Source organism: Cannabis sativa, chromosome 1 (genome assembly GCF_029168945.1).
Source record: "Cannabis sativa cultivar Pink pepper isolate KNU-18-1 chromosome 1, ASM2916894v1, whole genome shotgun sequence".
Taxonomy (NCBI): Eukaryota; Viridiplantae; Streptophyta; class Magnoliopsida; order Rosales; family Cannabaceae; genus Cannabis; species Cannabis sativa.
Window position 1 is genome coordinate 46,094,345 of NC_083601.1, and position 25,641 is coordinate 46,119,985.

At 32.1% G+C, this 25,641-nt stretch overlaps 4 protein-coding genes and 1 non-coding gene across 6 annotated transcripts; 4 read left to right on the forward strand and 1 right to left on the reverse strand.

Moving 5' to 3' along the window:
- Positions 1–1,428: 1,428 nt before the first annotated feature.
- LOC115718267 (small nucleolar RNA R71) lies at positions 1,429–1,535 on the reverse strand. Its single transcript, XR_004011850.2, has one exon. It is a non-coding gene; the product is annotated as a small nucleolar RNA R71 (small nucleolar RNA).
- Positions 1,536–8,472: 6,937 nt separating this feature from the next.
- On the forward strand, positions 8,473–10,387 carry LOC115705318 (probable 2-oxoglutarate-dependent dioxygenase AOP1). The gene is made up of 3 exons (XM_030632628.2): positions 8,473–8,948; positions 9,471–9,798; positions 9,894–10,387. Exons 1-3 carry the CDS (start codon positions 8,581–8,583, stop codon positions 10,143–10,145), a joined length of 948 nt encoding a protein of 315 aa, XP_030488488.2. The 5' UTR covers positions 8,473–8,580; the 3' UTR covers positions 10,146–10,387.
- Positions 10,388–12,424: 2,037 nt separating this feature from the next.
- Positions 12,425–13,698, forward strand: LOC115705311 (probable 2-oxoglutarate-dependent dioxygenase AOP1). The gene is made up of 3 exons (XM_030632618.2): positions 12,425–12,830; positions 12,920–13,265; positions 13,351–13,698. Exons 1-3 carry the CDS (start codon positions 12,451–12,453, stop codon positions 13,597–13,599), a joined length of 975 nt encoding a protein of 324 aa, XP_030488478.2. The 5' UTR covers positions 12,425–12,450; the 3' UTR covers positions 13,600–13,698.
- A 3,677-nt stretch (positions 13,699–17,375) lies between these two features.
- LOC115705316 (probable 2-oxoglutarate-dependent dioxygenase AOP1) lies at positions 17,376–18,820 on the forward strand. Its single transcript, XM_030632626.2, has 3 exons — positions 17,376–17,801; positions 17,884–18,211; positions 18,332–18,820. The coding sequence occupies exons 1-3, from the start codon at positions 17,422–17,424 to the stop codon at positions 18,578–18,580; spliced, it is 957 nt and encodes a 318-aa protein (XP_030488486.2). The 5' UTR covers positions 17,376–17,421; the 3' UTR covers positions 18,581–18,820.
- A 1,825-nt stretch (positions 18,821–20,645) lies between these two features.
- Positions 20,646–22,167, forward strand: LOC115705310 (probable 2-oxoglutarate-dependent dioxygenase AOP1). Of its 2 annotated transcripts, none has more exons than XM_061101792.1 (3): positions 20,646–21,092; positions 21,176–21,500; positions 21,610–22,167. In XM_061101792.1, the coding sequence occupies exons 1-3, from the start codon at positions 20,710–20,712 to the stop codon at positions 21,886–21,888; spliced, it is 987 nt and encodes a 328-aa protein (XP_060957775.1). In that variant the 5' UTR covers positions 20,646–20,709; the 3' UTR covers positions 21,889–22,167. The 2 variants fall into 2 exon arrangements, with proteins under 2 accessions (XP_060957775.1, XP_060957779.1); XM_061101796.1 differs by having other exon boundaries at positions 20,655–21,092; positions 21,627–21,799.
- The last annotated feature ends 3,474 nt before the right edge of the window (positions 22,168–25,641 follow it).

Here is a 25,641-nt window from a genome sequence, read left to right on the forward strand (position 1 = left end):
TTATGTTGAATATTGCTTTAGGAATGGTTATGGATTTGTTTCTGAACTAAATTTCCCATTTAGGGAGGATGATGATTGTTGTTTAATGTTTTGCCTAGTTAATGTTTAATTACCATTCCTCAATTCTTGTGTGTGAAATTATCTTAGTTTGTTCTTAATTTCATGTTTAAGATTGATCACCTTGTGCATGCTCTATGATCTCAATTCAAAATCTGAAAAGTGAGAATTGAGAATGCTAAAATTAAGATAATCAATGTTCTATGTGAAACGAAAGTATTTGCATGACTTATGTGACGAGTAGATTATTACTTAATGCTGATTTCATGTTAGTTTAATTAAGGAATTAATTAGATAACATGTGATTTAGAATCTAGAAGATCTGAAAGGAGCTAGGTTATTTCATAATCTGTCATTCACTCCAAGAATAGGATAGTAATTAATCATTAACAATTTGGGTAAACAACAACAGGATTCTCCTCCCTATTGTCTCATCTTGCTTAACTTTAAATTGTGTTATTAAGTTTTCTGAATTTCTTTCATATTTTACTGTTTTTAAATCATACTTGCTTTCGATTTACCGAATAGAATCATAAGTATAATTTAGTGGTATTTAATCCAATTCCCTGTGGGATCGACCTCACCTGTGTGAGATTTACTACTTGATTGCGTATACTTGCGTAGTGTTTAAAAATATAGCAACAAGTTTTTGGCGCCGTTGCCGGGGAATTGTTAAAGATTAATATTACATAAAATTATACTAACTTCTACTTTGGTATATTTTCTCTTGCTGATTTTTCTAACCTTTTTCTTGCGATATTTTCTTGATTTATTTCAGGAATCCTAAGTGCATGCGCCGTCAAGGACAAACAGTCATATTACCAGTTGATCCTGAAATTGAGAAAACTTGCAGGAGGAATCGAAAGAATAAGAGGCAAGAAAGAGTTTCAGCAACTGCTGAAACATCAGAAATTAATCATGGCTGCCAATGTGAACAATAATGCTGGAAACAATGGGGGTAATAACGGTAACAATGGAGGTGCCGTGGAAGATCAAGCTAATGGCCGTAGCTTGAGAGATTACATTCTCCCTACTCTGACGGGAGTGCAGTCATGTATCGAGCCACGGCGATGGATGCAAATAATTTCGAGATTAAGCTGCCATACTACAAATGGTGCGATCTTCGATCCGGTTTGGTGGACTCCCTTCGAAGACCCCAATCCGCATCTATCGAACTTCATGGAGTTATGTCGGACCTTCAAAGTCAATGGGGTTAGTGATGACGCCATCCGTTTGAGGCTTGTTTCCATTCTCACTGAGAGAGCGAGCCAAGAGTTGGTTGATCTCCTTGCCACCAAATTCTATAGCAACATGGACGAGACTTAGCAACAAAATTTACGTCTAAATTCTTCCCTCCAGCAAAGTACGCAAAGGCTGCGAGGAGAAATAAACAACTTACGTCGGCAAGATAATGAATCTCTCCATGAGGCTTGGGAGAGGTTTAAAGATCTAATCAGAAAATGCCCTAATCATGGCATAGAGAAGTGGATCTTTGGTTCACAATTTCTACAACGGGTTGGTTGGTAACACTAGAACTCTGATAGATGCAGCAGCTGGTGGAGCTTTTATGAGAAAGAGTGCTAATGAGGCTTACGATCTATTGGAGGAGATGGCTCTAAATAATCGGCGGTGGCCAGCGAAAGGAGTCAAACTAAGAAAGTAGCTGGTGTGCTAGAGGTTGATGCCATCACAAAATTGACAGCTCAAGTTGAGGCCTTGACAAAGCTGATTGCAGGGCAAGCTAAACAAGCCCAAGTTATTTGTGAGATATGTGGAGGCAACCATCACTTTTCAGAGTGTCAGGCAGATGTGGATAATTTGCCAATGGATCAAGCAAAAGCCATTGGGAACTACTCCCAAAATAATAATTATGGGCACAACCAACAGGGGTTCTACCAGCAGAGAAATCAGCCCCAACAAAACCAACAACAAAGTCCTAGTGGCTCCAATATCCAAGCTGATTTATTGCTCCAATTCATGATGGAGACTAGAGCCTCTATTAAAACTCTAGAAACTCAAATGGAACAATTGTCTACTCAAGTGGCAAACCAAGCTCAAGGAAATTCACCTAGCACTAGTGAGGCAAAAGGAAAAGAGCAATGTAAAGCAATTTCCTTGAGGAGTGGAAAGAGTTATGAAGGACCTAATGGCAAGCAACCAGTTGAAGATGGGGTTCAGGATCAACATGCACAGACGCCGGCACCAAAGGAAAAGAAGGCTACTGATAGCCCTGCACCACCACAACAGTCTCCACCAATCAGTATTGATCATCATGTGAAGATACCTTATCCTCAGAGACTCCGAAAGACCAATCTAGACAAGCAGTTCACCAAGTTTCTAGAAGTCTTCAAAAGACTTCACATTAACATTCCTTTTGCTGAAGCTCTAGAGCAGATGCCAAGTTATGTGAAGTTTATGAAGGAAATTTTGTCAAAGAAGAGGAAGATGGAAGACTATGAGACAGTGGCTCTTACTGAAGAGTGCAGTGCGGTCCTACAAAAGAAACTACCACCCAAGCTAAAAGATCCGGGTAGTTTCAACATCCCATGCTCAATAGGGGGTTCTATACAAACAAAAGCTTTATGTGATCTGGGAGCCAGTATCAACTTAATGCCCCTATCAATGTTCAAAAGATTAAAATTAGGGGAAGCCAAACCCACAACAGTTACTTTACAAATGGCAGATCGGTCTTTGACTCATCCTCGAGGTATAATTGAAGATGTCTTGGTAAAGGTTGGTAAGTTCATCTTCCCTGCTGATTTTTTAATACTGGACATGGAAGAAGATGAGAATATTCCTATCATCTTGGGAAGACCATTCCTAGCAACGGGAAGAGCATTAATTGATGTACAGAAGGGGGAGTTAAAGTTGCGTGTTCAAAAAGAAGAAGAGACTTTCAAAGTATTTGCTGCAATTGAAATTCCTACTTGTTGTCGACTGGAAGTTGTAAAGGATGGTCGAGAAGTCACTACCAACAAGACGAAAGGGAAGTCTAAAGAACGATTTCGAACTGTTCGACGACGTATGAAAAGACTGTTGTGTGGGAAATATGAAGGTGACTCTCAATCTAAGGAAAGCTTTAAAATTTGCAGCATTGGAGGTCAGTTTTCTTCGTTTGGCACAAAGGCCCTCATGGATGCGAGAGGTGGATTCTACCCGCCACCATCTCCACCGCCGCCAAACCCCTTCTGATGGGGCTCAGGTAAGTTTCTCTCACCCTGGTTTATTTTCACACATTGGGGACCATGTGCATTTTAGTTTGGGGGGGGAAACTTAATTTATTTTTTTCGCGTTTATTTGTTTTAGTTTAGTTTTTTTTTAGTCTTGCGTGATAGCTAAATTGAAAAATGGATTAAATTGTTGTTATTCACTTGTGCAATGGATTGAAACATAACTGTGTGCTTGACTTGCAACTGTTTGAATTAAACTGGATGTGTGCTAGGAAGTGATTCATGTAGGTTTAAAACATTTGCTATTCCCACATATCACTGGTGTTCTATTTGGATTGTGGAATGATTGATTGAACATGGAATAGAATTTGTTTGACATACTCTCTTGAAGCGAAATCCTTGATGATTTTTGTTTGGAAAATGATTTAGGCAAATTTTCTTTGGATCGATTGAGCCTTTCAAGCCTACCTAAAAAAGTTTTATCCTTAGTATACCCAAAGTTGAGCTTTAGCCTGTTTTAAAAAAATTTTCACCACTTCACGGAGCTGAATTTGTTATTCTAAACTCTTTTCACCCTGAACATATTTTATTATGCCATGAGCCTTGAAGCAAGTTTGGGGGGGAATAAGTGCTGTAAGTGAAAAAAATATAAAGTGTAAAAATGAGAGATTGAAAAAAAAATAATAAGAATATTGTGTGTTGTGCCTATGAAAAAAAAAATGTGTCTTCTTGAAGAAAAAAAGAGTTAAGAAAATTATGAGGTACACACACAAGAAAAATTGCAATCTCTTATTTATGTTTTTGGGATATATGGAAAGAAAGCAAAATAAATGTCTAGGCTTGCTTGGTTAATTGTGCTTATGGTATAGTATAGCCTAAATGACTTCTTACCTACCCATGTACCTAAGCCATGTGATTTTAACCGAAAAAGACCTATTGATTCCGAATAGAAATTTGTCAACATTAGTGGAGAGGAGTATGTCATTCAAACTTATTGATCATGTGTTAGTGGGAAGTTGGAAAGTTAGAACAGTTGTGATATTGATGGGAATTGCGATGCTTTATGTTTGTCTGAATTACTTACTTGTAAATTGCACATTCAACTTAGTTCTTAGAGTTGGCAAGTTGAAATTCTGGTTATTGATGGATTGAAGTTGTGCAGGTGGTGGTAACAATTAAATTGTTGGAAAGTTCAGCTATCATTGTCAGTTTTCTTAGTTTAGTCTTAGTTTACTCGGGGACGAGTAAAGAGTCAGTTTGGGGGAGTTTGTTAGGCTATTTTTAGCCTATGTTTTGGATCCAATTTATGTGCATTCTTAGCTGTGTTGGGACGGAATTACGCTTGTTTTCTATGTTTTCAGGTTCTTTGGAGTGAAAGAGGTCTCGGGTGCAGAAATTCATTGAAAGACGTCTTTGGTAGCCGAAGAAAAACTCAATTTTTGAGTTTTCCCATATCTGGCCGCGGCGATGAAGAGGCTCGCCGCGGCGAGTTACGAGAAACAGAGAGAGGCTGAAATTGGCAAATTCTCGCCGCGGCGAGAGGAAGCTTGGCCGCGGCGAGATCCCGTACGGACCGGGGGTATTTTCGTCCATCGAACCCTAAATTTCAAGTATAAATAGAAAATTGCGATTGGAAGTCAGAGGAAGCGATTTGGAACCCTAAAACACAGCAGAGAGCGGCAGGAAGAGCAGAGGAAATCAAAGTGAAGATCCAGAATTCATCCACCAACAGTTTCTTTCTCTATTCCTCTTTAATTTATTTATGTTGAATATTGCTTTAGGAATGGTTATGGATTTGTTTCTGAACTAAATTTCCCATTTAGGGAGGATGATGATTGTTGTTTAATGTTTTGCCTAGTTAATGTTTAATTACCATTCCTCAATTCTTGTGTGTGAAATTATCTTAGTTTGTTCTTAATTTCATGTTTAAGATTGATCACCTTGTGCATGCTCTATGATCTCAATTCAAAATCTGAAAAGTGAGAATTGAGAATGCTAAAATTAAGATAATCAATGTTCTATGTGAAACGAAAGTATTTGCATGACTTATGTGACGAGTAGATTATTACTTAATGCTGATTTCATGTTAGTTTAATTAAGGAATTAATTAGATAACATGTGATTTAGAATCTAGAAGATCTGAAAGGAGCTAGGTTATTTCATAATCTGTCATTCACTCCAAGAATAGGATAGTAATTAATCATTAACAATTTGGGTAAACAACAACAGGATTCTCCTCCCTATTGTCTCATCTTGCTTAACTTTAAATTGTGTTATTAAGTTTTCTGAATTTCTTTCATATTTTACTGTTTTTAAATCATACTTGCTTTCGATTTACCGAATAGAATCATAAGTATAATTTAGTGGTATTTAATCCAATTCCCTGTGGGATCGACCTCACCTGTGTGAGATTTACTACTTGATTGCGTATACTTGCGTAGTGTTTAAAAATATAGCAACAGACGCAACCCATGGACAAGTGCAACTCTTCAATTTCACTGATAGCTCGGTGATGAACATAGTTTAGGATCAGGACTGGACCCTGCATCACTATAGATAGTGGTACTATAGGGTATTGTGGTACCACGGCCTAAGAAGAAGTTTGGGCAGGAGCTTCGAGATTCAACATCCTAGTTTGTGAATGAAGTTTTAAAATCTCTTCGTCAAAAGCGCAGAAGCCATGTTTATGAAGATCCCTAAAAATGTCACTCATCTAAAAAGGCAAGAATTAATCCAGCAGTTAGCCGCCACATCAAACCCTAAAAAAAATAGAATGGGGGTCCCCTAACCGCAGAGAAGAGACCCCCTCTGGATGCAAGCATATCGAAAACAAAAAAAATTCATATGCTATGCATCGAGTGCAATCTGCACCATGATGAAGAGTAATGGTACAGAGGATGAAAAAAAAAGGTGAATCTTATTAGCCCTAACACAAGAATCTCTTGTGTAAAGATTAAAATTAAAGAAGAGCTGGTGAAAGTCACCTAAAATCACAAATACAGTGCCAACAACACATTCGTGCAAGAGATTTTGACTGGCGCAAAAATTCTAAGAGATATGAGAGTAAAAATCTCAAAGAAGAAAGATGGTGAGTTTTTATATACCAGCCAAGGCAACATGGATCGTCGTCATCTAACGATCCTACTTCAAAGATTATAAAAGCCTCATGATCTATTGGTTAGGGAAAAGCCTCATGATCTAATGGTTAGGGAGGCAGGTGGCATATGGATAAGCATAAAAAGGACGATTACGCTACTCGAGTGTCCTTTTAACATCTTGCAATTAATGGTATGAGAATCGATTAAGAAATCGAATCGTTAGAATAAAAAACGATGGTAATTAATGAACAACATTTAAAAATGATCACGTACAACATGACAACAGCATTCTAAGAGGCACATCTTACAAAATTGCAAAAAAGGACTTGTGGATCAATATTGCCTAGAATTTCTCCCAAAATACGTGACAGTTTAGGAAGAAGTCAGGTACGTGGCAATGAGATTCACATTACAGGATATGTCGCCTTAACCACTCTCGAAGTCTATTATTTTTCAAAAGGAGTAATGACAGAATAGTCATTTCCAAGAGAGTCCAGCTACACCGCAAGCATCTCTCGTCTTTTCTCCTCCACAAGTGAAGTGTATCCAAAGGGTGGTACGTGAGGACTAATGAAATGTGACATGTCACTCAAAGACCAAGACACTATATGTGCATTTAATGCGGCATGAGGAAGAACATCAGACGCCTTACTATGACAAGTGTGTTTAGGAGTTTAAGTCCATCATATTCTCTGATTTCACGAGATCCCATACATCAATCAATGACTACATATATAAGTCAAAGTCATAAATAAGGGATAAGTAAAATCCCACCAAATGCACATAGACAACCCAAATTCCATAATAAAAATAGGTAATTATGCCCTAAATCAAATTTTAAAAATTGTGCCAAGTATGGTATAAACAAACACGATAGTGACTTTTTACCACCATTATGAGCCTATAATAAAGAGAAATGGGGATCGAAAAAAAGAGTTATGTAATAAATACTCTCATAAATGCAGTGATTCGTAGACTAAAGTTTATTAATGTCCTAAACACATAAAAAATCTTCTCTTTTAACTTCCATTAAGTACTTTATACAATTTTAATTATTAGTTACCGAAAATTTCAGTCAACAAATCACAACAAATATTGTGACTAAAAATATATTTAATTATAACATATTATAATTTTTGTGACTAATTAATATTTTTAATCACAAACTTTTTGTCACAATATAAAAATGATGATTTAAAATTAATTATTATTTTTGTACTTTTAGTCACAAGTAACTTTTGTGAAAAGTAAAATTTTTTGTTGTATTTGTGCCTGGTTATTTTACATATATAAACCTTTCAAATTATTAAAACATGATCTTAATAATTAGATATATTTTTTCTCAAAAAAAATAATAATTATATTGTATAAATTAATATAGTATATAATTAATTAATGTCTTTAACTTGACTGTACGTACGTAACCAAGTAAGACCACTAGATATATTTCCTTATTTACGATTTGGGGTGAAGTGTTATGTGTTTTACGTTCTAGATGTACTTATTATGTGTGACTTAATTAAATTATAATTCCTGTGCTCTATGATTGTACTCACATGATATGGTTTATGCATATATATATAATTATCTTTTATTATATTTAATCAAGATACAATATATGCATGCATTGATTTGACATCTTACCTCTAACCTCTCAATCAAGTACTATAAATAATATATATTAATATTTTTGTTTTTAAAAAAATATAGCACGAGAACTGCATGGACCATATATAATTAATTGAATTTAAGATTTGGAAATAATAATACGAGTACTATATTAGTTTGATATTTTAATTTAATTACTACTAATAATTGTACTACTTAACTACTCAAACCATCATGAAATATTGTCCCTATGAGTCATGATCAGTCATGATCATGATGAGGAAAAGAATATGTTATTTTATTAGGAAAATTACATTTTATAGAGACATATTTAGACATATATATGAAAATATTAATGTATGATAAAAATGAAAAATATAAATTTTATAAAGGTATAATTATTATATATAATGACAAAATTAAAAAAAATATAATCAAATTTATATAGGAATAAAAATATAAATATATAAAAAAAATTATACGAAAAAGATTAATTTTGAAAAGTTGAGTGGGGACATATCATATTCATAACCCACCATGTTCCGATGATGAGCCAAAAACAAGATCAATACTATATATAAGTTAATATTATGAAAGGTAATTTATAGTATAATTTCAATCTCTATATACATATAAATTAATATTTTATGATTATGGAGAGAGAGATCCCTGTGATATTTTTTGACAAGGAAACCCTAAAGCAAGGAACAGATTCATGGAAGTGGGCGTGTAAACAAGTCCGGTTGGGTTTCGAAGAGCAGGGGTGTTTGGAAGTTGTTTTTGACAAAGTTGCTGCCCAAGTCCACAACTCAGTTTTCGATGCGACTAAGGATTTGTTCAAACTTCCAGTTGAAACTCTTTCGAGGAAAACTAGTGACAGACTCAGCGTACCCTATATTTCCAACTGGTCCCATAACCCTCTCTATGAGTCTTTGGGGATTGACCATTCCTCAACCCCTCAAGGAGTTGAAAAATTCACTAACATTATGTGGCCACAAGGAAATGACCCTTTTCGGTACACAAAACATATATATATATATATTATTAATTTATAATTAATATAACATGTATGTTCTGTGTGGAAGTTAATATAATTAGTTATAGTGTTTTACGTGATGATAATATTAATTTTATTGTAGTAATTAAATCGTATAACAGTTATTTTTTTTAGTTATATATTTAAATATTTGGTTGATGTCTTAAAAATAGTTTTTAGAATTGTTTTTTTTTTATGTGAAAAATAAAAAGGTATAATAAATAATGTGATTTAAGCAATAATTTGAAGAACAAGTAATAAAAAATCAGGGAAATAATTTTTTGTTGTTCTCAACATTTTTTTTTTTAATTTTTTTTTAAAATGCAAACATGCAAAATACTGTTACTTATGTTCAAAGAACAATTTTTCGTTTTAGTTCTATATATTGTGTATTAAGTAGGAAAATAAAGTTCAAAACAAATCCATATATGTATATCTTTTTTTGGTCTATTACTATATATATATATATATGATTATTAATGGTTGTTTTATTTATTATAGTGAAAGTGTTGTTTCGTTCTCGAAGCTGATGACAGAATTGTTTGAAACGGTAACAAGAATGTTGTTCGAGAGCTATGGAGTAGAGAGATTGCACGAGAGTGTAATGAAGTCAACATTTCATCGTTTGAAATTATCAAAGTACAGATCTCCAAAGGAGAAGGAAACCAATTTGGGGTTACAACCCCATACGGACAAGACCTTCATAAATATTGTGCACCAGCATCAAGTTGAAGGTTTACAAATCAAATCCAACAAGGATGGTCACTGGCTTCTCGATGCTAAACCATCTCCTAATTCTTTTGTGGTCTTCGCAGGCGACATTTTAAGGGTACATATACTTAATTATAATTACTTATATATATATATGTATATTCATATATAATTACTAAAATATATTAATTGTTTGTATATATATACGTACAGGCATGGAGTAATGATAGGATACTTCCTAGTGAACATCGAGTGATTATGAAAGAAGGGAATAAAGATAGATATGTAATTGCACTGTTCACATACATAGATGGAATTATTGAAGTTCCTGAAGAGATGGTAGATAATGACAAGTACCCTTTACAGTATAAGCCAATTGATCACATGACCTTTCTACAGAGTTATTTTGAAGACCAAGAACTGCAAAAAGCTCCATGTCCTATTAAATTCTTTTTTGGTCTTTAATTAATATATATATATATATATACATATATATATATGTTTAAGAGCCCCTTAATTAGCTCTTCTGTTCTGTCAGCCTATAATATTGGTTTGTACTTTGTTTAAATTAATGTACGTTCTATATATATAATAAATAATCCAGTGGTGGTTAATTATAGGGGCCTAACCATCATGTATGTCATTTGTAACTGTGTGTACGTGACAACTATATATGAATGCTGGTTTGAATAATAAACTATATATTTTGAAGATTTATTTTCTGCATTGTAAGTAAATAATTTCAATTTTCTCAAAAAAAATTAGTGTGTATTTAACATTACAACTAAAAAATTGTATTTTGTTTTTAAAAATAGAAGTGTATGGCTTTATGTTTTGAAAATATTTTTCAAAAAACCAATTAAGTTACAAAAAAATAAAAAATTTCACTACAAAAAGATGTTATTTATAATACTCATAACCAAACTTATAACTAAAAATAAAATAGTTATCACAAATTATAAATTATTATTTTTATGTTGTGATTAAAATATTCGTGGTTAAAGATATATTAGTCACAAAAATTACTTTTTGTGACTAAATGTATTATAAGTTACAATTAACTCAAATTAAATTAGATGACAATTTGTCTCTAATTATTATATGTTCACAAAATAACTTTTTGCTGTCACAAAAAAAAATTATATTTTGATTAAAAAATTGTCACTAAAGGTAACTATTTTTTCATTATGTTTCATGACAACAAAGTTTATTAATTTTATTTTTTTAGAAAATAATTCACTTTTTGTCAATTTTGTTTCCATTTTATCTCACACCATTTTATCATTTTCTCACTTTTTTTTTTTCTCTCATTACTTTCCTCTCATCGATTTCTCACATTATTTTTTCTCTCATTAATTTCTCTCTCATCGTTTTCTCACATTATTTTATCTCTTAATCACTCTCTCTCCTCATTCTCTCTCATCATTTTGTCACATTATTTTCTCAATACTTTTATCTCTCAATATATTCTTTGTCATATTATTTTCTATCTCATCAAGGTTTAGGTTTAAGTCTGGGGCCGAGTTCGGGTTGAGGTTAGGGATCCGAGTTCGAATCTCGGGTCCGAGTTCGAGTTTGGTCCGAGTCAAGTCTTATTCATATAGAGGTCTCAAAGTATATTATTTTTTAAAAAATAAAAAATAAAAATTGTTTTTAGAAAATATTAACCACAAACACGATTTTGTTTTGAAAACTTTAAGTTTTTTTTTTGTTCTCATTTTTTTTTTGTAAGTAATGACCAATATCATTGATAAATAAATAATATTTTTTGTTCTCATTTTTGAAAGCACTTATTTTTTTTTTTAAAAAAAAAAAAAACCGAAAATAACGTACAATACCAGCATGCTCTTATTAATGTATATTTTTTTTATTTTTGGGAAAGCAAGCTAGATTTTCTTGCATATATAATAAACCAATATATATTCTCTGAACAAAATTGCCAATTTTGTCATCAATTTCAATTGCCATTTAGGCGTCAAAATGAGTGATTATTCATTTTATAAATCCCTATTCACATATCTTATAGCATTTACAATTTTGCTATAGTGTAATAACACTGAAACAGCAGCAAATGTACGAATATTCAATATGTGTCTCAAGTGATGATATCATGCGAAACCGTAGCATTCTGTCCTTTGTTTCAAGGCTACTGTAATATGACATTATTATATATTCACACTATATATTTCATCCTCTTAATTATTATTGTATAAAAATATACATGTTTAGTATATATAATTTGCTCTTAAGGACCTTATTGTACGTACGTATATAATAATTAATGCTGAAAATTGATATACTCAGAAAAATATCATATTATGGATCAAACATTTTTCTTTTTGGTACGTAAGATGATCATATATATTATACATACATAGCATGATTAATTTACGATATATACGTACCTTATGAGAGGCAATATAATATATAAAATAAAATTGATATCTTCTTCGAGTACAAATAATGTAATATTTTATATATAATATGAATAATTCAGTACATCACTCTGAAAAGAAAAAGAAAAAAAAGGACACACATGATAACATCCAATAATTAATAATAATAATAATATAATTAATATTAATAAGTTAATCACCGCAAGCGAGGCGTGCATGCATTTCTCTATTATTATTATTATAAGTTTATAAATACGGGTCTAGTGAAGGTGAAATTAAAATTAAAGTACCAAGAATCATAAACCAAAACAATTATTATACATATATATAAAGAAATAATAAATCATATATATATTTTTACACATAATTAATTAATGGCGATCGAAACCGCTTTTAGGCTTCCTATTATTGATTTTTCAGTTGGAGAGGTACTGAAACCGGGTACACCCGAGTGGAACACCGTAAGGACCCAAGTCCGCCAAGCACTGGAAGAATTCGGTTGTTTCGAGGCACAGTGTGATAAAATTCCAATATACATTCGAAAGGGCTTATTTGATGCACTAGAAGAGCTTTTCCAACTTCCTTTACAAACCAAACAACGAAACGTTTCAAAGATGCCGTTTCATGGCTATATTGGCCAATCTCATGCTTTGCCTTTGTACGAGAGCATGGGATTCGATGAGGCCAATATCCTTACAAAACTTGAAACTTTGACTACTCTTTTGTGGCCCAATAATGGAAACCCAACTTTTTGGTACGTACCTAAATTTTTAATTTTACATACAATAATTATTATAAATCTTATTATATATATGTATATGTAATTAATTTGAATATGTACAGTGAAACTATTCATTCTTATTCTGAACAATTATCTGAGTTGGATGGAATGATAAGAAGGATGATTTTAGAGAGTTTGGGAGTTGAGAAATACTTGGAAGAACACATGGACTCAACGTACTACCTCCTTCGATTGATGAAATATAAGGGCCCATTAGGCCCAGCTGATCATGATGAAACCAGCAAGCGGCAGCTGGGCTTGAAAGCCCACAAAGATAAAAACATGGTTACCATTTTGTATCAGAACCAAATTGAAGGGTTAGAGGTTCAAACTAAAAATGAAGATTGGGTTTCCATCAAACCCTCTTCTTCAGACTCTTTCATCGTTATGATTGGAGAATCCCTCCACGTGAGTAGACTACTAATTAATTAATTAATTAATTAATTAAGTGATATATTAATGATATCATTAATTAGTTTATATATGCATGCAGGCTTGGGCTAATGGTGGAGTACATGCCCCAAATCATAGAGTAATGATGAGAGGAAAGGAGGAAAGGTATTCGGTGGCATTGTTTTCGATGCCAAAAGCAGGTTACATAGTCAAAGCCCCAGAAGAGCTTGTGGATGAAGACCATCCTTTGCTGTTCAAACCCTTTGACCTTGCTCAATTCCTTCACTTCTATCATTACCAGCCACCTAAAAAACCTTCATCTGATCTTAGCTACTACTGTGGCCTCTGACCATTTTCCATATAGGATTGCTATTTGATATTTAAGATGTTCAACACTATACCGATTTAGCCCTTTATAATTATTTATCAGTTTTTCATATTATTAATTTATCAAATTAAAGTGACTCTGAATATTGAAATGTATTATGATACTGTTGCATGTTTGGCATCTTATAAGGAGCATATCTAATATTAACATTGATACATTTTTAGTATGTTTTAATTAATGCTTACGATTGGAGGGAAAAAAAAATGCCACAAAAAATACCATACCATAGCATCTTTTATATATATATATTTATTATTATTTTATCATAAAAAATTCATTTATTTAATATATATTAAATAATAATATAATATTATTTTAATAATTTTTAGAAATACTAGAATAAAAAATGTCAAAAATAATATAAAAAAAGATAAAATAAAATAATATATTTTATTTTAGAACAAAAAGCATCTCATTTCTTCATGGGTCGAACACTTGCAAGCGTTAAAATCTTGCAACCCACCTAAGTTCAAGGAATAATCACTAAAAGTAAAGACGATTGATATTGAGATTGTTGATTGGGGCCAATATTGAAAATTGATTTTATTTCGTTTCAATTTGTTATATATGTACAATTTTAATATTTTTTTAACAAATATGTATGTATCTTATTTATGATTGGACAAATTATCCTTAAAATAGCTTGAAAAGTAGTAGGGACAAAACCCCCACTATAGCCACGACTTGAGAAAGAACAAGCGCCAGTCGTCAAACAATTGGATGCCTTGTTCGTTTGACAAAAATATAAAAAATATTATTATATAACATCAGACATTAAAGTACGACAATAAAAAATAACTAAACAAGAAAGAAACAATAAAGGAACCAAACTCTACAGAGCAACAATATATATAATGCTTTTCCAATCCGACTCAACAACAACTTGCCCCGTTTATAGATCCAAAGTCTTAAAGCTTCTTTCAATGCAATTGACAATTTTAATATTTTAAGACTTTAGATGACTGTAATATTTAATTTTAATTGTTCTGTAATTTTAGATCGATATATTTATGTTTGAACTTTTTTTTATGCTTTAAGTATGAATTTGATTATATTAAACTCTAGAAGGCGTTTGGTTGGGAGGAATGAAAATATAAGAATAGGAATGAGAATGGGAATAGGAATAGGAATGGAATGGAATAAAATTTAAAATGCATAAAAAAAATTGATAAAAAAATAATTAAATTTTTTTCTTGTTACATTGGAATGGTCATTCCTTTCTTTTTAAAATGGAATAGCCATTCCACCAAAATGGTGGAAAGAGCATTCCATTGGAATGTCATTCCAATACTTTAAAATGCAACCAAACAAAGGAATGGAATGAAAATTATTTCTTTTCCATTCCATTCCATTTCATTACCTCCAACCAAACACCACCTAAGGGTGTGTTTGGAAAGACACAATGTAATTGGATTTGTGTGTAATTTGAGGTAATTACTCAATTTGGCATGTTTGTCTGACCATGTAATTACACTGTAACTGTGTAATTGGAAGTAATTGAGGGGTTCCAATTACACTCTTCAATTCTCATGGCCCCCCATGAGAATTGAATGTAATTACACTGTGTAATTACTTAAAACTTTCCATATTAAACATTACTTACTAAAAAATATTCCATGTAATTACTAACTATTTTGCCAAACAAGATATTAGGAATTTATATGTAATTACCACCTCATATCCAAACACACCTTTCATTTTAAAATATAGTGTAATTACTACACTGTATAATTATTACTTTAGTAATTACCCTACCTAATAATTACACAGTTACTTCCAAACGCAGCTTAAATATTTTTTGTTATGAAATAAAAGTTATAAGTCAGCCCAATAATTTAAATTTTAAATATTAATTTTGTTATATTGTTGGGTTAAATACCGTCAACTCTATTAATCCAATATCTATGCTCAGTCCTGCCTCCCCTAATCCTTATTCGTGGTTGAAAATTAGGATTTCGCTATATGTATGTGATCTGTTTGTCTAACTCTTGTTATTTATTTATTTATTTATTTTCAGATAAAATAAAATCATATATATGTAATGCTTACCCTCATATAAAAGTATAAAATAAAGTAACAAAAAAATATATTGATGTAGTTAAAATAATTTAGATAGCTAAATTATATGATAAATAACTTAGTACATAATATCATCCACCTACACTAATTAAAGCAAAATTTTCTCAATTACACTAAACATAATTTTGATCATCACATCACTAGCTATCGGGTAGCTCTGCACTCTATATATAACTAATTAATTAGTCATATAGAGGAGATGTACTAGCTCTACCATGTCATTTTAATTTATTTCTTTTAGAAAAAGAAAATATTTATTAGCTGTAATAATTTTAATCAATTAATAAAAGCATGCATGCATTATTTAAACTCGGTTTAATAATATATTAATAATAACTGGTTTGGGTATTGGTTTAATAATATATTAATACGTGCTCTGTCTCCTGATAATAATCAAGTAGACGAAAATTAAAAAGAGGGTTGTTTTAATATATATGATAAAATAACATAAACAGAAAAAACAAGAAAATATTTATATTTGGGCTGGACATCCAATTTATTAATTTAATATTTTTTCTCCGATCAAAATTTCAAAATTTATTATTTGATTTATTCAATTAGACCTCAAAATTCAATCTAATCCAATTACTAGTTGGATTGGATCGACTTTTTAATTGGATATTCAATTACACATACCTAATTTTAATATTAATTAGGACAATCATGAGTAATTTTTTCCCAAACATTGACATATACCAAATCATGTCCTCTGAACTTTTTTGGCCGTTAAAAATTTCCCCTGAACTATTGAGATTGTTAGATTTAAGGACTTTTGTCCAATTTCATTCAATTTTACTGTTTCATGTTTATGTACTAAACCATACTCCTTAGACTTTGATATCTACCAAATCATGCCCCTCAAACTTTGATATGTACCAAATCATGCTCTCATGTTAGAATTTTTTTACTAAAATTAGATAAAAGTCCTTAAATCTGACAATCTTAATAGTTCAGGGGGAATTTTTAACGGCAAAAAAAGTTCAGAGGGCATAATTTAGTACGTGTCAAAATTCGAAAAAAAATTATTAATTAGCCTATTAAATATTAACATAAAAATATAATAAAAAATATGTAAAAATTAAATATTATAATTTATTAAAATTTAATACTCTATAAAAATATTATTGTTGTAAGTGTAATGCAACTAAAGTTTAAAATAATAATTAAAACAACAAATTCTTGCCACTATTTTTTTAATAATACTCACATTCAGCTGTTTAATATTTTTTATTAGCATTATTGTAGTTCTGAAATTTTTGATTCTTTTATTTGAATTTTCAAATATATCTATACTAATTAATGCAAGAAAAGGAGGGAAGAAACGTCATTAATTTGTAATTATATAGCCCAAAAAATGGAAAAAAACTCATATTATATATTATACGTACATTTTTTTTGTCAGATGATCATATTATATTTATTGAGGGATGGAGAATATAATATATAAAAATAACTTATATCTTCTCCGATTACAAATAATGTATTACAATTTACAATACTTTATAGTTTATAATGAATAATTGAGTACGTATAAAAAATTAAAAAATAAAAAAGGACACAAATAATAATAAGTTAATCACCATGAGCAAGGCAAGCACATGCATTTCTCTATTATTATATTTTTCAAAAAAGCTATAAATACGGGTCTAGTTAATCACAATATTTATATATAAAGAAATTAATTCTAATTAATATACTTAATTAATGGCGTCGGAAAGCGTTCTTAGGCTTCCTATTATTGATTTTTCAGTTGAACAGGTACTGAAACCAGGTACACCCGAGTGGAACACCGTAAGGACCCAAGTCCGCGAAGCACTGGAAGAATTTGGTTGTTTCGAGGCAAAGTTCGATAAAATACCAATAGACATTGAAAAGGCCTTATTTGATGCAATAGAAGAGGTTTTCGATCTTCCTTTACAAACCAAACAACAAAACATTTCAAAGAAACTGTTTCATGGTTATGTGGGCCAACAACCAGTTGCCCCTTTGTATGAAACCATCCCAATTAACCATTCCCATATTCGTGAAAATGTTGAAATTTTCACTACTGCTTTATGGCCCGATAATGGAAATCCAACTTTTTGGTACGTAAATTTTCAATTTTACTACAATAATTATTATAATTGATAATAATCACATGTAATTTGAATGTATATATATGTACAGTGAAACTATTCATTCTTATTCTGAACAATTATGTGAGTTGGATGGAATCATAAGAAGGATGATTTTTGAGAGTTTGGGAGTTGAGAAATATTTGGAGGAACACATGGACTCTTCCAACTACGTTCTTCGACTGATGAAATATAAGGGGCCTCAAACCAATGAGACCAAGTTGGGTTTGAATGCTCACACAGATAAAAACATTGTCACTATTTTGAATCAGAATCATGTCGATGGATTAGAGGTCCAAACCAAAGATGGCCAATGGTTTAGTGTCAAACCCTCATCTAATACTACCTCTTTCATTGTCATGATCGGAGATTCTCTTTACGTAAGTACTTATTACTTTATAGAAAATATACCTCAAAAAAAAAAAAAGAAAAGAAAATCTTATTTTGTGACTGAAATTGGTATAATAAATTATTAATGTGATATTTTGTTACATATATAGGCATGGTCAAATGGTAGATTACATTCTGCAAATCACAGAGTAATGATGAGAGGAAATGAGGCAAGGTACTCAGCTGGATTGTTTTCAAACCCAAAAGCAGGTTACATGGTGAAAGCCCCAGAAGAGCTTGTTGATGATGACCATCCTTTGTTGTTCAAACCATTTGACTATTACCAATTCCTTGACTATTATTATTCCATGGCTTATCGAACAGGCCCAAAGAATCTCCACTCCTATTGTGGCCTCTGATCCAGAACAATTCCTTTATATATTTATATATAAAGTATTATTATTTGTAGTACTGTCGGTTTGTTTAATTTGTCTTAATTAATTATCTTCTCCACGACATGTAGTATGTACATAGTACATATTACCCACATTGGAGATATATTAATAATCATGTACTTTTATGTTATTGCTACAAAAAAATAAATAAATAAATAAATAATGTACTTTTATGTTTTTATTTATGTCATAATGTAATTTTATGTTTTTTTTTTTTATAAATATTAAATAATTCAATATTAAAAAGTAACTAATTTAAAATAATTTATTCAATCCGCACTTATACGAATTAGATTGGATTGAATTTGAGTTACTATACGAATTGGATTAGATTTAAAATATGAAATCCGCACTTGTACTGTGGATCGAATGCACAATGAGCAAAATAATGTGAATTGGATCGGAGGAACACCCTTACAAATTAGAAAGAATACGTACCCCGTACTATTGTACCCTATCTTGGCGGTTCATATGCATGAACCATAGAGATTGGGTCTCTATAAATTAAGTTTTTTATTTTTTTTTTATAAAAAATTTCATCAATCTCGGCAGTGTATAACTGCTGAGATTGATACCAATCTCGACGATTATACTCGACTGTTACACACATAACTGCTAAAATTAGGGTGCCGAGATAGCTCAATTTTTTAGTAGAAAATTTTTGGTAATATCAAGAACATGTAGAACAAAGGTCAAATTCAATGGATTAGAAGAATGAGAAGAAAGGGTAGCATATTACTAATATGAGAAACAACAAGCTTTACCATTTCCAATTACTAAAGACTCTTGACCAAATAAGGCACAACAGAGTCAAGATACTCCATCTTGAATGCAATGTGATTTGTGGAACCAATATCTGCATACCACTCTGCATTATCCCCAAAATTTGAGATAGATTGAGTAACATTTGGAGTGACCCAATTCAACCTGTAATAACAAGTCACATATACTATTGCAACAAGTGAACTAATTAAAATTGGTGAGAAATTTCCAGCGTGAAGAAAATATGGGTGAAAATTTTGGTGGGAAAGTTATGCCAGAAAGAATTATCAGTGGCAAAAGTTAAAAAAAAAAAAAAACAAACAAACTAATTTAAACTGTGCGTTTCGTTTAATTAATTAAAGTTTTAAAAAAGGAATTATCGGCGCAGTTGAACTTCATCGGCAAAAAGTGAGGATATAATTAGGGTTCCTCAATTCTTGATAGGCTAGAAATAATGGGGTGAATTTTATATTGCGTTTTAGAAGTTTATTTTAGTTGATTATATTTATTTTGTGAAGATTGAAAAATTACGTTTTTTTTTTTGTTTCAAATTTTATTGATCAAATACATCATATATATGGGTTGAAATGAGAAGAATCATCTTAAATAGATGAAATTTGATAGATTTAGCATTAATTTTAAAACTGTAAGATACAAATGGTGGAAAATTTTAAATTTTAGATGCTTAATATATATGTTTCGTTTATAATTGAAAATTAAGATTGTGAGCGAAATTATTATTATTATTGTAGTTTTGAAATTTCTGATTCTTTTATTTGAATATTCAAATATATATATATATATCTATTCTATATAAAGTGTGCTTATATAACTGAAATTCTTGGTTTTTGAGAAATTTATGGGTGACTTTTAATTTTTATTTAATAAAATAATAAAATATTATTTATATATAATAAAATAATAATAAAACAAATCCTAGTATACCTATATATATGCAAGAAAAGGAGGGAGGAAACGTCATTAATTTGTAATCATATACTAACCCTATATAATTTTGGATTGTAAATCTATAACTCAAAAAAAAATCTCATATATTATATTTATTGAGGATAATGGAGAATATAATATGTAAAAATAACTTGATATCTTCTCTGATTACAAATACAATACTTTATAATGAATAATAATTGAGTACATATAATATAATAATAATAAGTTAATCACCATGAGTAAGGTATGCATGCATTTCTCTATTATTATATATATTTTTAAAGCTTATAAATACGGGTCTAAAGAATTTGACCAAAAACCTCAAACCAAAACAATTATATATAAAGAAATTAATTAATACTAATTAATATACTTAATCAATGGCGCCCGAAGGCATTCTTAGGCTTCCTATTATTGATTTTTCAGTTGAAGAGGGGCTGAAACCAGGTACACCCGAGTGGAACACCGTAAGGACCCAAGTCCGCGAAGCACTGGAAGAATTTGGTTGTTTCGAAGCAAAGTTCGATAAAATACCAATAGACATTGGAAAGGCCTTATTATTTGATGCAATAGAAGAGGTTTTCGATCTTCCTTTACAAACCAAACAACGAAACGTTTCAAATAAACTGTTTCATGGCTATGTGGGCCAACTACCACTTGTGCCTTTGTATGAAAGCATCCCAATCTACGATTCCCATATTCCTGAAAATGTTGAGATTTTCACTTCTACTTTATGGCCCAATAATGGAAATCCAACTTTTAGGTACGTAAATTTTTTATTTTTACCACAATTAATAATTATTATAAATGTAATTAATTTAAATATATATATATATATATGTACAGTGAAACTATTCAATCTTATTCTGAACAATTATCTGAGTTGGATGGAATGATAAGAAGGATGATTTTGGAGAGTTTGGGTGTTGAAAAATATTTGGAGGAACACATGGACTCTTCCAACTACGTTCTTCAATTGATGAAATATAAGGGGCCTGAAAGCAATGAGACCAAGTTGGGTTTGAGTGCTCACACAGATAAAAATATTGTCACTATTTTGAATCAGAACCAAGTTGAGGGGTTAGAGATCCAAACCAAAGATGGTCAATGGTTTACTGTCAAACCCTCATCTTCTACCTCTTTCATCGTCGTGATCGGAAATTCTCTTTACGTAAGTACTTAATTACTTTATATAAAATATATAAATATGTATACCTCAAAAGAAAAACATATATGTATATTTTCAAATTGATATAATAAATTAATTAATATTATATTAGGCATGGGCAAATGGTAGATTACACTGTGCAACTCACAGAGTAATGATGAAAGGAAATGAGGCAAGGTACTCAGCAGGATTGTTTTCGATGCCAAAAGCAGGTTACATGGTAAAAGCCCCAGAAGAGCTTGTTGATGAAGACCATCCTTTGTTGTTCAAACCCTTTGACTATTACCGATTCCTTGACTTTTTTTATTCCAATATGGCTACTCGAACAGCAGCCCCAAACGATCTTCACTCCTATTGTGGCCTCTCAATCTCATCCAGTGATCCACAATAATCCCTTTATACAAATTATTATTTATGTACTGTCGTTTTGCTTTTGTATTAGTTATCTTCTCCACAACATGTGCTACATATATATTACCCATATATGTACTTTTATGTTAGATTTCAATATATCTTATTATGTTATCTCCAAATTAGTGTGTTCTATCTGTTCTGTCAATTATTTTAGTGCATATTATTTATATCAATTTGATATATAATAAATTCGTTAACAAACTATAAACTAAATTATTACATGAAAAATAGATATAAATAATGTGTTCTAAAACAATTAATAAGAACAAGAAGAGCACATCAATTTTGAGACAGCAAGTTTTTTAGATTTATGGCAAAAATTAGGTACAACATTAGTTTAGCTATAATGGTGGATTTACAGAATCAAATCAACTATTAATTTCAAGCAAATCCATTCTTAGCGTTACCCATAGATCCAAAACGTCAGCCCCAAATCAACTATTTATCTGTACTAATTTTAGTCATAGTCTATTAATAAATTCAAAATATCTAAAAGGAAATGACTTTTTTTTTGGGTTTTTTTTATTCTTCTATGTTTACAAAAATGTTTAGAAAATAAATAAAAGTGTTTAATTTAAGAAAGTAATTTTTTTAAATGGAATTTATATTTAGAAAATGAATTAGGAGATATTGACGAAGAAAACTTATTATTATTACTTTTTTGTATTGTTAAAATCTGAGTGACAGGTCATAATTTACTTACTAGTTTTTTTACCGTTGTTGTTGTTGTTGTTGTTTGAAATTAAAATTAATTAAAACGAGTAAAAGAAAAAGAAAACCAAGACCAACCAAAGCCAACTTAAAACTAAAAATAACATTATTGAGCGTCTGCCCACTTGTTGTGCTCTGTGGCAGTTTATTGCAGTTAAGAAGTTTTCACTTTGTTTTTTTCTGGTTTTTGCTCTGTTTTCACTCTAACCGTACACAATAACTGTCTTTTCCCTCTGGTTTTTCGATCTTCCTTGCTGGGTTTTACTGGTTTAACCATGGATCCTTATACACATAAGATGAAAGAGCCATTGAAGTTGACTGAGGAAGAGGAATCTGTGTTTGATTTGTCTGATATGGGATGTATAGACCCTCCTGCGATTGAAGACCATGTTTTATTTGCCAAAGTTCTTACTAACAGAAAAGTTTGGTTGTCCACTTTCAAGAATCAAATGGCACAACACTGGAATGGAAGGTTTCCTGTCACTATTACAGAATCTGCTGATATGTTTTCTCTCAGTTTTGGATGCGCAGGAGATAAGGCAAGGGTCCTTTTAAAAGAGCCTTTTCATTTTCAGAATCACCACATTGTGATGCATTCACCTTTGCCTGGCCAAAATGTGCATTCGGGTACCCTCATGTACACTCCCTTTTGGGTTCAGATTTACAGGCTTCCATTCCTTAGTAAAACTAAGGGGCTGGCTAAAGCTCTTGGCAATATTATTGGTGAATATGTTGATGTTTATGAGGATTCACTCAATGAGGGGTGGGGGCCTTTCTTGCGTGTAAGAATCAACATTGATATTACCAAACCTTTACTGAGAGGAAGAATGATCACTCTGCAGCAAGTAGAAGAAAAATTTTGGGTTGAATTTCGTTATGAACGTTTACCCGAATATTGTATGGAGTGTGGTCGGTTGGGACATCCATTTGATAAGTGTTTACTGTATCTTGAAAAGCTGGACAATGGGATCGAACCAGACCTGGAATACAAGCCTACAATGAAAGGGTCCCCTTTACCACTTTCAAGTTACGATCGGTATCGCACTGACTTTCCAAAGGGAAATGCATGGCCATTGCTCACACGCCTAGCAAAAAACTCCTTTGTTTCTGCAATTCCAAGTTTAAAGAATGGTGCTTTACCATTTCCTCAACAACTGACCAGAGGAGAGTCCTCCTATGATAGTGCAGAACCTGATCTTTTCAACAACAACTCTCCAAATAGCACTCGCACAACTGATACTGGCCATTTAAATTACAATATTCCTGCCCGAGGACCACTTTTGGACAAGGCTGCTTCAACTCATGCCCTCACGGTTGCTAATTCAACCAATGTGGCAAAGATTCCTGGTACTCCTTTGCTCGATGCTCAACTAACAAAGTCTTCTTTAATGAACCGTGCATCTACAAAATCTCCAACAAAGTCTCAGCCTCAAACCAGTAAGCCTCAAACCAGTGAGCCTCAAACCAGTAAGCCTCAAACCAGTGTGCCTCAAACCAATAAGTCTCAAACCAATAAGCCTCAAACCAGTGAGATAATCGCTGATCTGTCAGGGGTCTTTACCCCATTTTCTGTCATTCATAATGCCCCACCTGCTTTTGCAACTTATCCCCCCAATACCAACTCATCTCATACAATTAAATTTAACCAAATACATACCCCATTACCCTCTATAATGCAAAGCAGTACACGGTCAATAGTGTCTTCTGGTATTGATCAGCTAGGGAACAAGGAGAATATGTCACCAAATCGTTTTACCAAAAGGCAATCTGATGGCCAAAATCTGAGGCAAACACTCAAAAGATGCAGAGGCAACCAAACTCAATTAATCTTCCCTTCTTTGTCAGAGGAAAGTGAATCTCACCTTGATGTTTCTATTGACGAAATGGATTCTATTGGTGCAAGTGACAACTTTGCGGAGACTGAATTTCAGCTCCGCAAGCAGCCATGAAAATCATAAGTTGGAACTCTCGTGGTTTGGGGAACCCGAGTGCGTTCCGTCATCTCAAATTGCTTGTCAAAGAGCAATCCCCAAGTGTGTTATTTCTTATGGAAACTAAGTTAGGTCCTAATTGTATTTCCCGCTTTCGTAATGTTTTACGTTTTAATAATGGACTTGAAGTCCCTCGTGTTGGTCTTAGTGGTGGTCTAATGTTACTTTGGAATGATGATGTAGATGTAACTCTTTTAAATTATAATTCAAATGTCTTTGATTGTTACATGGCTTGTGGAAATGGTTCTTCATGGCATTTTACTGGTTTTTATGGTGCCCCGGCTGTTCAAAATCGACACCTTACCTGGACCCTTTTGGAAAGATTAAAAGATGTGGCACCTTTGTTACCATGGATAGTAATTGGAGACTTTAATGAAATCCTTTCCAATCACAATAAATCGGGTGGTGCGTTGCGTAATGAGGCTCAAATGGATATGTTTCGACATGTGCTTGATCGCTGCAATCTAAATGAGCAAGATTTTGTAGGAGACCAGTACACATGGATTAAAGGGAGACATTCTACTGATGCTATCAAAGAACGTTTGGACTGGTGTTTTGTTAACACTTGCTGGTGTGAGACTTTTAAACCAATTGTTACTACTCACCTTGATTACTATCGTTCGGATCACCGTGCACTTGCTGTCCAAATTTTGCCAAAAAATTCTCCAAACCAGCAGCAGTCCAAACGCACCAGATTTCGTTTCGAGAAACTGTGGTTGCAAGAGGATGAAGCTACGGAATTGATTAAACAGAACTGGTACCAAGATTCCAATGAAAATGCTGCTGTGATCTTCATAAACAATCTCACACGGTGTGCAAACTCCCTTCAAATTTGGCACCAGCAAAAGTTTGGAAGTTTTAAGAAAAAAATCAAACATGCACAGAAGAATGTTGCAGCTTTGAATAATGCTACAGACCGTTCTCCCACTGCTCTCCAAAATCTAAAACACCATGAAAATGTGTTAGATGAGTTGTTAGCTCAAGAGGAAACGTATTGGCAACAGAGATCCCGAGTGGACTGGCTGCAA

Bases quoted from the DNA above. Each gene is read 5' to 3' on its own strand.
- LOC115705318 (XM_030632628.2), top strand. From the start codon at position 8,581: ATGATTATGGAGAGAGAGATCCCTGTGATATTTTTTGACAAGGAAACC. The intron at 8,949-9,470 runs GTACACAAAACA...TATTTATTATAG, and splicing joins CAAGGAAATGACCCTTTTCG to TGAAAGTGTTGTTTCGTTCT. The intron at 9,799-9,893 runs GTACATATACTT...ATATACGTACAG, and splicing joins TCGCAGGCGACATTTTAAGG to GCATGGAGTAATGATAGGAT.
- LOC115705311 (XM_030632618.2), top strand. From the start codon at position 12,451: ATGGCGATCGAAACCGCTTTTAGGCTTCCTATTATTGATTTTTCAGTT. The intron at 12,831-12,919 runs GTACGTACCTAA...GAATATGTACAG, and splicing joins AATGGAAACCCAACTTTTTG to TGAAACTATTCATTCTTATT. The intron at 13,266-13,350 runs GTGAGTAGACTA...ATATGCATGCAG, and splicing joins TGATTGGAGAATCCCTCCAC to GCTTGGGCTAATGGTGGAGT.
- LOC115705316 (XM_030632626.2), top strand. From the start codon at position 17,422: ATGGCGTCGGAAAGCGTTCTTAGGCTTCCTATTATTGATTTTTCAGTT. The intron at 17,802-17,883 runs GTACGTAAATTT...ATATATGTACAG, and splicing joins AATGGAAATCCAACTTTTTG to TGAAACTATTCATTCTTATT. The intron at 18,212-18,331 runs GTAAGTACTTAT...TTACATATATAG, and splicing joins TGATCGGAGATTCTCTTTAC to GCATGGTCAAATGGTAGATT.
- LOC115705310 (XM_061101792.1), top strand. From the start codon at position 20,710: ATGGCGCCCGAAGGCATTCTTAGGCTTCCTATTATTGATTTTTCAGTT. The intron at 21,093-21,175 runs GTACGTAAATTT...ATATATGTACAG, and splicing joins AATGGAAATCCAACTTTTAG to TGAAACTATTCAATCTTATT. The intron at 21,501-21,609 runs GTAAGTACTTAA...ATATTATATTAG, and splicing joins TGATCGGAAATTCTCTTTAC to GCATGGGCAAATGGTAGATT.